Here is a 15,811-nt window from a genome sequence, read left to right on the forward strand (position 1 = left end):
TTTAAAATTGCAAAAAAAAATCGCCATTTTGAAATACTCGAGCGCGTCAGATTAAGATATATATGGTTCATTTATGTACCCTTAACGTAATCATCTTATAATCTGACGATTATCTGGAGAGACTCGCTTAATCTGACAATGGAAAGTTTTTAAAACTTATATAATAATAATCAATACTGTAACCTAATTTTCTTTGAAAAATTAACACCAATGTCGTTGTTTTTTAATTTTGTTATAATCATTATCTAAGTCGTGGTGGCCTAGTGAGTAAAGAACCAACCTCTCAAGTATGTGGATTCGATTCCAGGTCATGCAAGTACCAATGCAACTTTTCTAAGTTTGTATTTACTGTCTAAGTTTATCTTGGACACCAATGTCTGCACAGCAAGTACTTAGTACTTACAAGACATACACGTTGTAGCACTTTGGTATTCCTTTAAAACTTGAGATATCAATAGATTATTTAGTTTTAACTTTTACACACTTTTTGATCTATATCCCAGAACGGACAAACATTTCAACAAAGCTGTCATAATAAAGGTTGTTCTAGATAAAAAGGCCTATCCAATGATATGTATGAAATTGCTATTGGCGGAGTGTACCAATCTGCTCATACATTACATACATTTCTATAATAATTACATTGAATTATAATGACATTGATAAATATACATGTGACATAAACAATACAATTGAATCTATAATAACATGGCTTGACGGAAATAATCTACGCGTCAATCTTACAAAAACTAATTTTATTCAATTTAATACATATAGATAAAAAATAAGGCTCATCATCATCTGCCTAGCCTTTTTCCCAACTATGTTGGGGTCGGCTTCCAGTCTAACCGGATGACTAGGCCACCACGACTGTATAAAAAGAAGACTATAAAGAGTAATTATAGAGGACATAAATTACAAGAAGTATACGAAATGGCATTTCTCGGTATCACGATAGACAAGCAATGCAACTGGAAGGAACACGTATTTAACGAAAGTAGCCAATAAAATGAATCGTCTTCGTTAAAAACAGTATATCTGCATACTATGTATGACTTCCTGAGATTAGCGAGTTCAAACAAAAAAACTCTTCAGCTTTATAATATTAGTGTAGATTATTTAAGACCCAAAATGTACCAACACTTATTGCAAATGAATTGAATTGAAAAAAGAGAGAGAGGAATAGAAACCTGGGAGGAGAATACCGACATCACGTAGCTGCACGCTTTAAACTTTACTAATTTTCCTTACTTCGGCTTACGGGAATCGTCAGATTATATATTTTTCGTGAACGTTGAATTATTCCCTTCAAAATAAAAAAAAAAATTAGCCGCGCTCGAGAAAGTCAAGATGAAGATTTTTTTTTACAAGTTTGTAACCTTCCTACTTCTTATCGTCAATCGCAAATTGTCAGATTAGTGGAATATACACTTTTTAGCATATAACTAACTTACCCTATCTTAATCTGACGCGCTGGAGAATGTCAGATGATATTTTTTTTTTTACTAATCTGATCCTTTATTCTAGACACGCGGCTACATATACAGGGCTTATATTTGGTGGAGGTGTTAAATGGGGTAATAGGTACCTCCCTATATACTAATCTGCCGCGCTTGAGTAAATCCCAAAATCCCTTCTAGGCCTCCCCTACTATAAAACCCACAATTTTACATTACAACTATATTATGTAAATATTCAGTTACTCAGAAAGTGCGTTTCCGCAGGCTAAACATATATCAAAGAACTTTATTTAAAAAAATATAATATAGATTAATTATATTACACTAGCTTCTGCCAGCGGTTTCACCCGCATCCCGTGGGAACCTCTGCACGAACCCGGACAAAAAGCACCGCTATCACCGCCAAAGCTATTTAACACCAAAAGATTTGTTCAAATCGGACCAGTAGTTTCTGAGATTAGCGCGTTCAAACAAACAAACTCTTCAGCTTTATAATATTAGTATAGATACAACACACATCTCCTTATCGCTTCTTCCGTAAACTCTCTTTTGTAAGTTTTTTTTTTTTTGTATTTATATTCTGTATTGTCCAGTAAATAAATGTATTTTCCTCAAGTCTTCCTTCGACATGTTTAAAGTCTATTTTGTGGTATTTGCAGTCAATTTTGTACACTATTCTAAGCCTAGACAAAGACAGCTGTTACCACAGAGAAGGCACGAGTATTGATCAAGTCGCTTGCCAGGACGGAATGACAATTGGACAAATTATACTGTTCAATAAACCTATTGTTACAAAGATACCCTGAGTAAAACTACTTTATTAAAACCGTGTATTAAATACTAGAAAAGCAACCTAACAACAACAGCAACTTAATAAATGCTACACTGAATCGTGTCAAAAGTTTATTACAAGACTTTTCTAACAAGTCCAAACTCAGCTATGATACTATGTTCCATCTTGAAGTTCCAGTTCATATCTTCCGGCTCCATCATCAGATCAATTTTGACAGTACCATATTATTTTATTGTCATCGGAACTACATACAGCTGGCAATTTCCATGACGCTACGATCCTTGGAAGATAGTTAAATTAGTTACCTAGATTCCAGTACATACTTAGCTATATGCAGGTCGACCTAATAAAAGCGTGTTAAAAATTAAATTGGGTTTCTTTAAGGCATTTCTAGGAAGCTTTTATCCATTCGCATTGGTGTCGGAACCTTATCAAAATAGTACCTAATTGCTGAATAATTTGCCTGAACATTTCTAGGAAGAGAAATTGGTTCATTAAGTTCTGGTAAGCTAATTTCAATGAAAGTCATTCATTTGCTAATTTATATTCTTACTAGTTTCCGCCTACGGCTTCACCCGCGCCCAAAGGTAACCGGTTCCTGTAGTCGGGTGGTGACAAAAACTATCTTATGTCCCGGATCTAAGCTACCTCCCATCTAATTTTCAACTTAAACAGTTCAGCCTTTCTAGAGTTATAACCAACACGATTCGACTTTCTTGTATTTAGGTACATAGATTGATATTTAAAAAGAGTGTTTTTATTTGAACGTGCTCATTTTAGGAGGTCGGTACTAGTCTGATGTGGAAAATTCTTTCATTATTAGGACGCCCTTTGATTCAGGAAGGCTCTATCTATACTACTGTTTGTCCGGATGTGCGAAGTTATAAATAGAATCACAATGGCAATGATGTAACGGAAGATGCTTATGCGATGGCATGGCTGCTAATGTGAAAGTGCTTAAAGAGCTTATGGGTGCTTTCTCGTTTTAGATCGCACGGCCCATTACGGCAAAACATCTGCATCATATACACGCGGTTTAATTCATAATCGTTGTCTTTGTGTTGTGCAATTAGCTGCAAACCGCAATAAGTTTGGCAAAAACTAAACCTACAAAATATTTCAAAAGTTTTAACATTCGACCGATTGAGAGGTGTTAAGAATGGGGAGGACTTCACCCAGCAGTGGTATCGATCAGGCTAGAAAAAAATCCTTAAACATCTTTCTCGCTGGAGAATTTTTCGCTCGGTTTTTCCGAGTGGCACCAGTTGCTTACGGTACGCGTCCAATCGTAAAACAATTGACAACTACCAATACAAAAGTGACAAGATCGAGTGACAGATTTTTGGCGTTCGGAATGTATCGTGCTTACTTTTGATACTACTGAAAATCGAGCGGAAAATCCACCAGTTTGAAATAATAAACTAGTACTTACGTGGATTCATCCGCATAAACTCGAAGGCAGATCCTACAATAGGCAGTTTCTTCGGTCCTGGCAGCTTGTCTAGAGGATTATCCTCCTCAGACAATAGTCTCCATAGTATGAAGGTGATGAAGCCCACTAATGCTAGTGACAACAGCATTTTGAGAAGTTTTCGTAACTTTCTTTTAAATTATCTGAAACAATTTACAATAATAATTTTATAATGGCATTTTAATTTTTTCAATATTTAGAATACCAACGGTTTTTCAAACCATACAGACAGTATTGTGTTTGCCTTGGCGTTTGTTCCATCACTACTTCTGCCTTGCGTCCTGCGGGCGTTTTGGGGGCTGTCTTTTGTAAAGAGCTTCAAAAAATGTTGATTTTTAGCCAACTTCGAATAATTGTCTCTTTTTTATCTTTATAATAAAATTATATAATTGAATTCCTGGCTGATTGATTTCCGTAATATTAATATTGGCTAGATACACATACAAAATGTAATGAAAATAATTGGCACTGTTTCCGTGATTTAAATTGCTGTGTGTTAATGAGCAAACATGATTCTAAAATATTATTTGAATCGATTCTTTTTTTATACATATTATGTATTGCTGTTGGCGCATTTTAAGGAATAAATAAATTTAAATGATGTAGAATACAAGAAAGGATTGCATAAATAATAAAAAACTAAAACATACATAAAAGTTTCAGAGAAGTAGAAACATTTAATAAAATAGTTAACGTTTTATCTGACTGTACTAGAAACGCTCTTTCGAATGGTTAAACCAAGTTAAATAAGTAATCTGAATAACATGTGCGGAACTAAAATGTAAATTAATTAAAACTCTTCGATTTAATACATGATTCTATACTTAAATGTAATAAATCTAAAGAGTTTATATGTTAACCAAGTAATGTCAGCATTTCATAGCCCATTTAACCAAATAGGTTGTACAGAAACAAGCTTATAAGCTGTCAAGAAGTTTCCACGGTATGCGGGTGAAACCACCAACACATGCTTGTTATTAATACATATCCAAGAACACAAAAAACTTCATAGTCCTAATTTCCAGAACAAACATGCATTGTAATCAGGATCCCTAACCCTCAAAATGCTGACGACGGTTACAATTGACCATCTCAGCGGATTGCGAATGTGGTCTTAATGGCTATGGGCTGTTCCCTTTTACGGGACTGTCGCACGTAGGTGTAATACCTGACCTCTCTGATGAGATAAACATACTTATCAATAGGTATTATAGATAAAAATGTGGGTTTGTATGTTTGACCAAATAAAAATTGGGATAAAGGCAGGAGGTATGTTTTATCCCCTTCATATCGGATTAACTCTATAGGGTCTACAAACTACAACGTATCTTTGAGCGTAGTAGGCACTATACGTCAATAGTTACTATGCGAAATACATGTACAGCTAACAATTTATTACCATTACCGCGGGTTAGGCTATTGACAAATGTCTGCAACTGAATACCAGCGGCCTTTTCACATTGGCAAATTTTCTAAGCGAAATATCCCAGTTCTTACACGCGTGTAGCAAACAATTGACTACTGCCTGTACAAAAGTGAAGTTTAAATCCGCCGAACACAGACCTAGTACGAGTCGCCCGGAATAACCGAGCGGATAGTCCCCTGAAAACACTGTTACCACAGATTACTAAGTAGTTTCTGCTGTTACTATTATCATTATTTATTTTATGTTGCTGACGGCTTAATACTGGAACGTAACAATTTTTTTTTGTAGGTACCTACTGCTCAAAATTAATTTTATATGTGGCATATCAACGATATATTTTTAAGTAGAATTTTAAGTAACGTTCGATTATTTCGAAACTGCCCAAATTCTTAGCCGATAGTATTTTTATTTTAGGTTAGGTGATGTTATAATATTAATAATTTCAAGGTTGCTAGTGTATTTAATAGGGTAACTGCAGAGGGTGGGGGTACATTGATATTGTGTAAAAATAATTTAAAATTTAAGGATAGAAGCGACATTACTTCGAGCTCTGTTGATCGCCTGTGCGAGGTAGCATGTGCAGAAATAGGAAGTCATTTATTCTTATGTGTATATAGACCACCAGCAAGTAACTTTTCATTATTTCTTACAAATATGGAGGAAATACTTAGGAAGATTTTTAAGTCAAATAAACTAGTTTTCATTTGCGGTGACTTTAACATAGATATATCTTCTGATTCTTCTGATAAATATCAACTGTTATCTCTATTTCAATCTTTTAATTTGTTTAATGAATTTACAAACATTTGTTTAATGAACCCACTAGAATTACACCATCTTCAAGTTCATGTTTAGACAATATTTTTACAAATTGTGTGGTTCAGCATTCTTCCATTATTGCTGGTGTGAGATCGGATCACTTGGGGCAGCTTGTTAGCTTTCCTGCTAATAAAAACTCTCCGTCAAGCATAGTAATAAAATACAGACAACTAACAGACAGAACCTTAGAAACGTTTAAAAATAATGTTGTCAATAAATTATGCAGTAGTTTTAAATCAGAGGACTCGAATACTAAATTTAATAAGTTATTTAACACACTTTGTCTAGAATTTAATAAATCATGTCCTATTAAGAAACTAAAAATCGACAATAAATTAAAATTCAACGAATGGTGTACAAAAGGGATTAGGATAAGCAGAGATGTATTGTATAACCTGTACCGAGAAAAATCAATGACATCTGATAAATCTTTTCATGATCATGTACGGAACTACTCTAAGGTATTCAAAAGTGTATGTATTCTTGCAAAGTCTAAATCAATTAGTGACAGAATAACTAAATCGGATAATAAAATAAAAACCGTTTGGAAAATAATAAATGCGGAAACGGGTCAAATTAAAGTCCGGGATACCGAACTATCGTTAACGATTAATGATGCAACTGTGTCGGATAATGTGCAGGTTGCTAACGCGTTTGATAATTTTTTCTCTAATGTACCAGTAGAGGTTACTAAATCACTTAACTCGTCCTCTACACTTGCAGAGTCATTACTAAAACAAAATTTTACTAAAGAAGTACCGGATTTCGGATTCCATTACATAACTTTTAATACAGTAAAAAAAGCTTTTAAAAACCTTAATTTAAAAAAAACGGAAGACTTATGGGGCATTTCTGTTAAAGCCCTGAGCTCCGTGATTGACAATATTGCACCAATACTCAGTCAAATCTTTAACTCATGTATAGATGAAGGCACCTTTCCTGATTTGATGAAACACAGTAAGGTCATTCCAATATTTAAGTCAGGTTGTAAGAAAAATCCGTCAAACTACAGACCCATTTCTATTCTCCCGGCTCTAAGTAAAATATTCGAAAGGATCATGCTTGATCAGATGTTAAACCATTTCAACTTAAACGATATACTGCACGACCGTCAATTCGGCTTTACAAAGGGTAAGTCCACTACCGACGCAAGTGCGCGGTTAGTCACTCAGATTTTGGAAGCCTGGGAGAGTTCGCAGGATGCCGTCGGTATATTCTGTGATCTCTCCAAGGCGTTTGATTGTGTGGACCACGATACACTAATTTCTAAGCTGAGACACTACGGCATTCGTGGAAAATCTCTTGAACTTGTCCGGTCTTATTTATCCAACAGACAGCAAAAAGTGGATGTCTGCGGCTCAACATCTTCGGGGACAGTTGTAAAAATGGGCGTGCCTCAAGGCTCTATACTGGGTCCATTTCTGTTCCTAGCTTATATAAATGACCTTCCATTTGTGTTGTCTGATATTTCGGATGTTATTTTGTTTGCGGATGACACTTCCCTTGTCTTTAAAGTTAAGCGTAAGAACCCTAATGTTAGTCACATTAACGAAAGCCTAGAAATTCTCTCCAAATGGTTCGCAGCCAACAATTTATTATTAAATGCTTCCAAGACTAAATGTCTTAAGTTCTGTTTGCCTAACGTCACTGCGGTTGAAACAAATATAATGCTCGATAAGAGCAAATTAGAGTTAATTAACAGTACAGTATTTCTGGGCATTACCATTGACAGTAAATTGCAATGGGGTCCCCATATATCCTCCCTATCAGGGCGACTTGTTTCTGCTGCTTTTGCAGTCAGAAAAATCAGACAACTGACCGATATAGCTACGGCCAGGCTTGTATACTTCGCCTATTTCCATTGCGTGATGTCATATGGCATTTTGCTATGGGGGGCAGCGGCTGATGTCCAATCAATTTTTGTTTTGCTAAAAAGGGCGATCCGAGCGATCTATGGCATGGGCTCTCGCGAATCTCTTAGAGAATTCTTTAAGGAAATTAATATACTTACTTTACCTTCCTTGTATATTTTTGAAAATATTATGTTTGTTCGCAAAAACATCCATAAATTCACAGTTAAAAGTGACATTCACCAGATAAATACACGTAACAAACATAAATTAGTGGTTCCCAAGTTTAGGCTAACAAAAACAAATAAGTCGTTCTTAGGGAATTGTGTGCGTTTTTATAACAAGCTACCTAAGTGTATCCTTGATCTCACTGATAAAAAGTTTAAGAATGTAGTTAAAAACATTTTGATTAAAAAGGCGTATTATAAAATTCAGGATTACATTAATGACAGTGATGCCTGGCGTTAAATTACTATTGTTTTTTCTTTTTCTCTGCACATGTGGCTTCCCCGGCGACCGGGACACGGGAGTGCCTCCGCCCAGATCAGCCAAGCCCAAGCCAGCAAGACCCCAAATTGCATTATATAATAACTTGGTTACCCAATATATTTTTACTTTGAATTGTATAAATTATTTTTCCAGTAACGATTGCACTAAAATTATTTTGTATAATTTATTAATACATTTTTAGCTTAATTTGGATTGTATAACATTCTCAGGACTAGATAGAAAACTGTATGTTTGTAATTATTTTTATTTTCTTTTAAAAAGAGTGTCCATGGAGTTTCTTGCCGGTTCTTCTCCATGAGACCAACTCTTTGGAACCGTGCACCTAACTTTGACGTTTCGAAAGAGCTTTCATAGGCCTATTTGAAATAAAAAAAAAATTGAGTTTTGAGTTTGAGTTTGAGTTTGTATAATTAGAAATTAACTTCAACCTGTTTTACTAGGATAGTTTTCATATTTAAATTTAATATGTATCTATTAAAATTTAAAACTTCATTAAGTATCTTATAAACAAAACTTTCCTTAGCCCGGATGAAGCCGGGTAAAAGCGATTTCTTATAGAAACGTGATATAAGTATGTATTTCAGGAGTTGTATTCATAGGAATAAATGGCTATAAATATGGACTCTTTGTGTTTAAATATATTTTTGGAACACTATATTGTGTGATGGTGAATAAGTCTGTTGTTAGGGAATTATATATAATAGAAATATATTTATAAATATACAATATACACAGTCTATGTTCATTAAGCCCCTGTAGGCGTAGAAACATACAAAATATGTATGCTTTCTTATGGAGATAAATAGCTTTTATAAACAGCTTATATCATAATATTTCATACTACTTAACATAAGGAAGCCTATTTTTGACGCTATATTTCAAATGTTATATTTATTTTTAGAATTCCTGTTCTTTAGGTATTATAATGAAACTTTATTCAAGTTTAAATCGTTATTTCAAGGTTAAAAACTTCAACGTGAATAATTAGTTCTACTCCACTTCCCAACGGAGATAGCACACTACAAAATTTTAGTCACCCGATAGCTTCGCTTAGGCATCAGACCTGCTAAAAAGTTTAATTGGATTGACGATTACCTTGTAAATAAACTACCAGCATCAAGCAAACTATTTGCCTACTTACCCCGAGAACTACCCATTTCCGCAGCCGGATTAAAGCATATTAAAGTAAATTGTAAGTTTATCTAAGCAATACCAATCCTAAGTTTCATTGAAATGGGTCCAGAAGCATTAGGTAGCGCAAAAGTTCGTCCACACATTTTGATGTTCATGTTCATTATATTAAGTAGTAGCCGTGCTTCCGCGGTTTCACTTGCGTCTCATTGGAATTACTGCCCGTACCGGAATAAAATATAGCCTACGTTATACCTACTCGAAAAAGTGTAGCTTACCAACTGTGAAAGAATTTTTGAATTCGATTCAGTAGTTTCGTAGCCTTTAACTGAACTCCGGTTTGTTCATGTATACACTAGACACTTTCTAATCGAGATAGTTAGTCAAAGTGTTAAACAGTTTGGACTTTAGACTCCCTAAAGTGATCTGGTGACCGCTCGAAACTTTCCGTTTAGAATAGTTAACGTACAGAGAATGACCCGACACTAAATAGTCGGCGAACTAACTCTATCAATCAATGAAGGAACTTAGATATCTCCCTGAAAGCAAATAATTTCAAGTTTTATTGGCGGTGAGAAATAAAAATAACACCCAGTGCTATTAATTTGTTTGTAATTCTTCTTGTTTTATTCATTTATTTTATTTTATTAATAAGTTGTATGAAAGAAATTGCTCTTTACCGATAAGACCATCAATTGGACTTTGCTTTGAGTTTTTATTCCCCCCTGTTGTTTATTATTATAATGTTGTACAATAGAAAATTATCTGTGTAGCTATTACCTCATGTTATCTTTTATCTAAGTATCTTATCATATCCATGTAGGGACATTCAGGTGCCGAAACTCTGATGGAAATTTCATCGCCACCATTTTCCATTTGTATTGGAAAAAACATTATTATTTGTACTATCAATTTTAATTAAATGTTAAAAGACAGTGCGTTTTCCTTGATAATATTTTAAATCACTTATCTATTTACGTAAGCATATTAAATGTCTAGCCTTTTCCCATTTTTTTGGGGTTTTCCGATCTTACAATCTAGCTAGTGTTATTTTTTAAGCGACTGTCTATCTGACCTCCTCAAACCAGTTACCTAGGTATGGTTAATAGGACTTAAACTACGCAAAACGTCTACTTGACAATGACGTAAGTACATATGAAAATAGTGGTATATTAAATAAATCAGTAAAAAAATAACTGTAAGTCATTGTGTAAATATTATTCTCACGACTTTAGTAGGACAAGTCAACGGCTTTGTATCTTGGACTTTATACTTTAGTAATAACTCAACTGTTGCAAAGAACGAAGGTGCAAAGTCTAGGGGTTTCCCAACACTTATAATATACGTGTACAAGCTGGAGGACAATATTTACGTTACAGGGATGTATTAAAGCGCCACTTAAAATCGACCGGTTTATCCCCGAACTCATGGGAGGACCTAGCCACCCAAAGATCTGAGTGGCGTAAGGCAATTCATCAAGGACTAGAAAACTTCGAGTCCCATCGTCTTGAAGACCTTGATGGTAAACGCCTGGCCCGTAAAACTCGTCCTAAACCGACGTATAATTATACCTTTAATGCAAACGGAGAGCTCTACTGTGCATCATGTGACCGAGTTTTTAAAAACAAATTCGGGTTCGCAAGTCACTACCGGGCCCATGAGCGAAGACAGATTGCCGGGAATTGACAGGGTGTCGCCGTCGACGGACACGTCTGGGAGGACATCATCATCATCAATATACGTGATCAAGAATTGTACTTTGGACATTGAGTCCTACTTATAACTGTGAAAGTTGGTGCTGGTGAAGGTTCGATGTTTGTTCCTCAATCACGCTTTACCGGCTTAACAGAAAATGATGTTTGGCATATAGTAAGTAAAATGAGATTCAGTTTACGCAGGATACTTTTTTGAAATAGTTTACTTGGAAATCAAGCAAATCCGGGTGAAAGGTAACAAATAACTATTATTACGCACATCGGTAGAAGTCCAAAGTCCAAGGGGTTTCCCAACATTCAGAATATTCGTGATCAAATATTGTACTTTGAACGTTATAAAATTGATAGTTACGTAAATAAAAACAATGTACCTTATCTACAAGATAGTATTGATAAAAATAACAAATCCGGTTTGAGATTGTGACTTCATTTTTGTTTTTGTATTTTTATGGGGTTTATTAATTTGTTTATCTTTATGATAACAAGTTTTAGAATCAAATTGATTTATTTTGGGAACCACGAAAAAAATAGAATTTAAATATACGACTAGGTACTTGTTTTAAAATGTTTTTTTTTCTTTTATTTTTTAAGTAGAACTTTATTTTTTTTGGAAATGTTTATCGAAATACTGGCTTGACCTTTCATAATAGTATTCTAATATAATAAAAAGGCAATTTTGTTAGCTAATCTGACCTATTCTAAGTCTAGACTAGATGAACTTTCTAATATCTTGAACACTCTAGGGAAATGAATAGGTAACTAGCTAATTTCTTTAATAAAAACTTCGTTTAAATGGAAAATCAAATGCGTATTTAAATAAACATCAAATTTTACTATGTTAATATATAAATATCAAATGTTTCAAATAAAAAAAAAAATCTAAAGCAAAAAAAGGCAGTCATAGTCATATACCAAGGAGTATTGGGTTACCCGGGTAGCTGGTTTAGGAGTTAGATAGGCGATATGTCCCGTGATAGATTTTTGATAATCGAGCATTTTCCTGCGTGTAAGCGCCATATTAAGCCACTTAATACTTTTGCGCCGTTTCTTCACACCGAGAAAAGTGACAGCCATCCTGATATCAGAATGGCTGTCACCTTTAGATGCTGAATATCTTCAAAACCAAGAGGGTAGTAATTGGTAGCAACTAATGGTAGCTGGAAGCAATTAGGTAGCAACTCTCTATATGTTTTTCGAGAGGATCGGTGAGTTGTGACAGCGATCCTGACGCAGACTAAATTGTAAATTGGCAGCCTTTCTTGAACAGTCTGTCCTCATAGCGGTTCCGGTTAGTTCAATGCTCTAAGCTATATTATCTGTGTTACACGTGGTAACTGACAATAGCCGCTATGTGGTCGGTTCGGCTTGTGAATTAACTGGCATTTTGCACACGAGTGCTTTTGCCTATTTAATGGAGTATAACGACTAAGTATCTAATATAATTGGGTTTAGCTATTTTACAGGCGACCTGAAAATTTCCACGTTCATTCCTATTTTACCTACTAGCGGTTTCACCCACGTCCCGTGGGAACTACTGCCCGTACCTGGATAAAATATAGCCTATAATATATACTTGGGAATAGTGTAGCTACCCAACAGAGAAGGAACTTCTCAAATCGGTTTAGCAGTTTCAGAGCTAGACAAAAACATGTTACCTCTTTGTTATATGAATTAGTACAGATGTCACTCCCTAAAGTCCTAGTTATCTACATCATAATTTAATCCAAAAAACAATTCTAGCTGTCCCAGACAACATTGCTTTCAGATTCAAGTACTTTTTTTTTATCGACGTCAAAAATCATCAAATGACCCCTCCCGCTGTGGGTTAGCAGCGGTGAGGGAGGTGTCAGACTCTTACCGACTAAAAACCGTCGTGTTCCGTCGTACACCTTTTATGTACCAGGGCCGCCGTTACCTTTATAAATTCTTTATTTCCTGTCGTCTTTCTTTGTAATGTGTGTGAACAAAAAATCGTAAATAAATAAAAATAAATCTCTTTATAACTCGGTTATTGCTGAAGACATTTACTCATTAAATACACAGGTATAATAATAGGTCTTAAATATAATATGTTCATACCGTGATCCGCCACACAGGGTATAAATAGAAAAAAAAATACAAACACAACTAATATTACACAATAACAAAACAAAAGAAATGAGGACCAAGTCATTACGGTAGAGAAACAGATCCTTAAATATATCATGATTTTTTTTACTGATCTGACCCAAAACCCGCGGCTTTTAATGAACTCTGATAATATAACTGTTAATGAAAGCCCAATCCCAAGGGTTGTATGGGAGGTCAAATTTCATACGTTTAGCGTTTATTCCCGTTTCAGAGAGATTTAAAATAAATTGCTTCTTCATTCATTAATCTGCTTATATAGAAGTTAATCTGTGTGGCTTATAGGATTATAACTGTCTTGGATACTTAATTTATTCATGTATATTATCATAATATCTTCTGCCAGCATTTTCTAACCCATGCAAAGTGAAACTATTTCACGCACCTGGACAAAATGTAGACTAAACAGACTTCCTTGATAGATAGGCTATCTAACCCTAAAATATTTTTAGGGTTCCGTACCTCAAAAGGAAAAATCGGAACCCTTATAGGATCACTTTGTTTTACAATCTGTCTCGTAGTTAGTTACTGAGATTAGCGGGTTCGATCAAAAAAACATCAACTTTATAATTTATTTTATTCATTTATTTTTTTATTTGTCTTTATCTTTAAATATATACTAGGTATACTAAGTAATTATAGCATTCTGAGCGATACTGTATAAAAACTACATTTATAAAGGTCTGCTGGATTTTCTGAAATTCCATATTTCAAGTCGAAATTACCACATTTTTGAGATCATTCTAATTAAAAAATTAAGTTCTAAATGCCAGATTGTGAAGGTCGTTTGGTTTATAAGTTTATCAACCGGTACGCTTGCATGATTAAATGCATAAAATATGAACAAAAAATGGTTCTTTTTTAAAGCAAAACAGATGAAATAAAATATAAATACTGTGCTTTATATTTATTAATTTAAAACGGTGTTTCTTTTTTATTTTATTCTGATGTTTTTAAAGAAACTTTCCTCTACTTGTATTTACCGATATCATCTCTTTAAGATTTTAATTCAGACAGGACCGCACCTACACGTGAAAATAATAATTGCCCGTCACTAAAAATTACAAGGGTTGTAACATTCAACTATTCTTCAAAAAGTATATAAAACTGACCTACCTTTAACTAATTAAATGACTACGTAAATTACATAAATTAAATAATTTACCTACTACATAATAATTACGTTGTAATTAGTCTCAGGAAAGTTATAAATGAAACATGACACACGTTTTTAAATCGTGTAATCAATTATAATTGAAATTGTAAATGAGAAAGTCATTCAATGTATTTGTTACGTTTTACTGTAAAAAAACGACTGCTGCCGATAAAGCCTACTTTTTAATTAGAAAATAAGGTAGGTACACACAAACCTTGAGCATGTGATCAAAACAGAAAAATGAAAACATTTAAAACTGGCTGTTTTCCCGCGATTTCACCCGCGTCCCGTGGAGATTATAGAGAGAGTATAGCCTAAGTATGTTACTGGGGAAAAGTGTAACTTTCAAACGGTGAGAGAATTTTTTAAATCGGTTCAGCAGTTTCGGAGCCAGGGTATAGAAAAACAAGAAATTGTATCCTCTGTATCATACTGGTAGATAAACAGTATATTTCAACTAATAATAAACAAAATACTCACACAACAAAACGTAACATAAACTAACACAAACGAACAAACACTCAAACAAACCACTTACTATCACAAACACAGTTTATTTATAAAACACTTGTATTTAAAACATTTAAGTTGTTTAATAATAAATCTACAGCTAAAGACCGTACAATCGCATAGAATTGTGACTTAAGACTGGCGAGAAACATAATTTTTCAACGCAGATAATATCCAATCACACATCGGTAGGTATAGATTTATTTCACACTGGCATAATACATCGATAGCATAACAAGATAATGGCATATAACCTTTTATATCGAGACAGTAATGTATGCAAAATGAGTTGTGAACAACGAGTTTGAATATCAAGGTTGGCGGTCGCTATCAATTTTTTTATAGCTGGTTTTGTAGATACCGGTATAAACAAATGTTATTAGTGATATAACTGCTGTAACTGGCTGTTTTCTATATGCAATCTATCTATATCAAAGATAAAATGTTGACGTTAGCTCCGTACAAGTAACGTCAAATTCCTATTTCTTGTAAGCAAATGAATAGATAGCTTGAATATTGGGAATGGCCTTTAGTGTATTCAGTATCAATGTCTAAAGACACTAGATTTCATAAACAACGCTATTTCTGCAGTACGGATGTGTTAACCTGATATTTTTGTACTAGGAAACTTAGGTTTTATTTAAATGTGACTAGCGTAGTGTACTCGATTGCAACACTTTTAACCGACATCCAAAAAGGAGGTGATATTCAAATAGTCAAATAAATACAGTATCCTAAACACATCAATACTTTTATAAAGTTCAGTTCCATTTTTATATTTTGGAAACCGGTTTTTTTATATTTTTGGAAGCAAATTGTGGAATGCAATTATTTCTGTATTTT

At 34.2% G+C, this 15,811-nt stretch overlaps 1 protein-coding gene across 2 annotated transcripts in view; it reads right to left on the minus strand.

The window, feature by feature from the left end:
- The window catches only part of LOC124636876 (cytochrome P450 4C1-like), a 53,729-nt gene extending 38,614 nt beyond the window's left edge, over positions 1-15,115 (minus strand). The window contains exons 1-2 of one of the 2 annotated variants that reach the window (XM_047173098.1): positions 14,939-15,115; positions 3,686-3,867 (exon numbers count right to left, since the gene is read on the minus strand). In XM_047173098.1, coding sequence (XP_047029054.1) covers positions 3,686-3,833 — 148 coding nt within the window. In that variant the 5' untranslated portion in view covers positions 3,834-3,867; positions 14,939-15,115. The remainder of the gene's footprint in view (positions 1-3,685; positions 3,868-14,938) is intronic. The other variant, XM_047173099.1, reaches the window with a different exon arrangement.
- Between the last annotated feature and the right edge of the window lie 696 nt (positions 15,116-15,811).

The sequence above is a fragment of the Helicoverpa zea genome, chromosome 15 (assembly GCF_022581195.2).
Source record: "Helicoverpa zea isolate HzStark_Cry1AcR chromosome 15, ilHelZeax1.1, whole genome shotgun sequence".
NCBI lineage: Eukaryota > Metazoa > Arthropoda > Insecta > Lepidoptera > Noctuidae > Helicoverpa > Helicoverpa zea.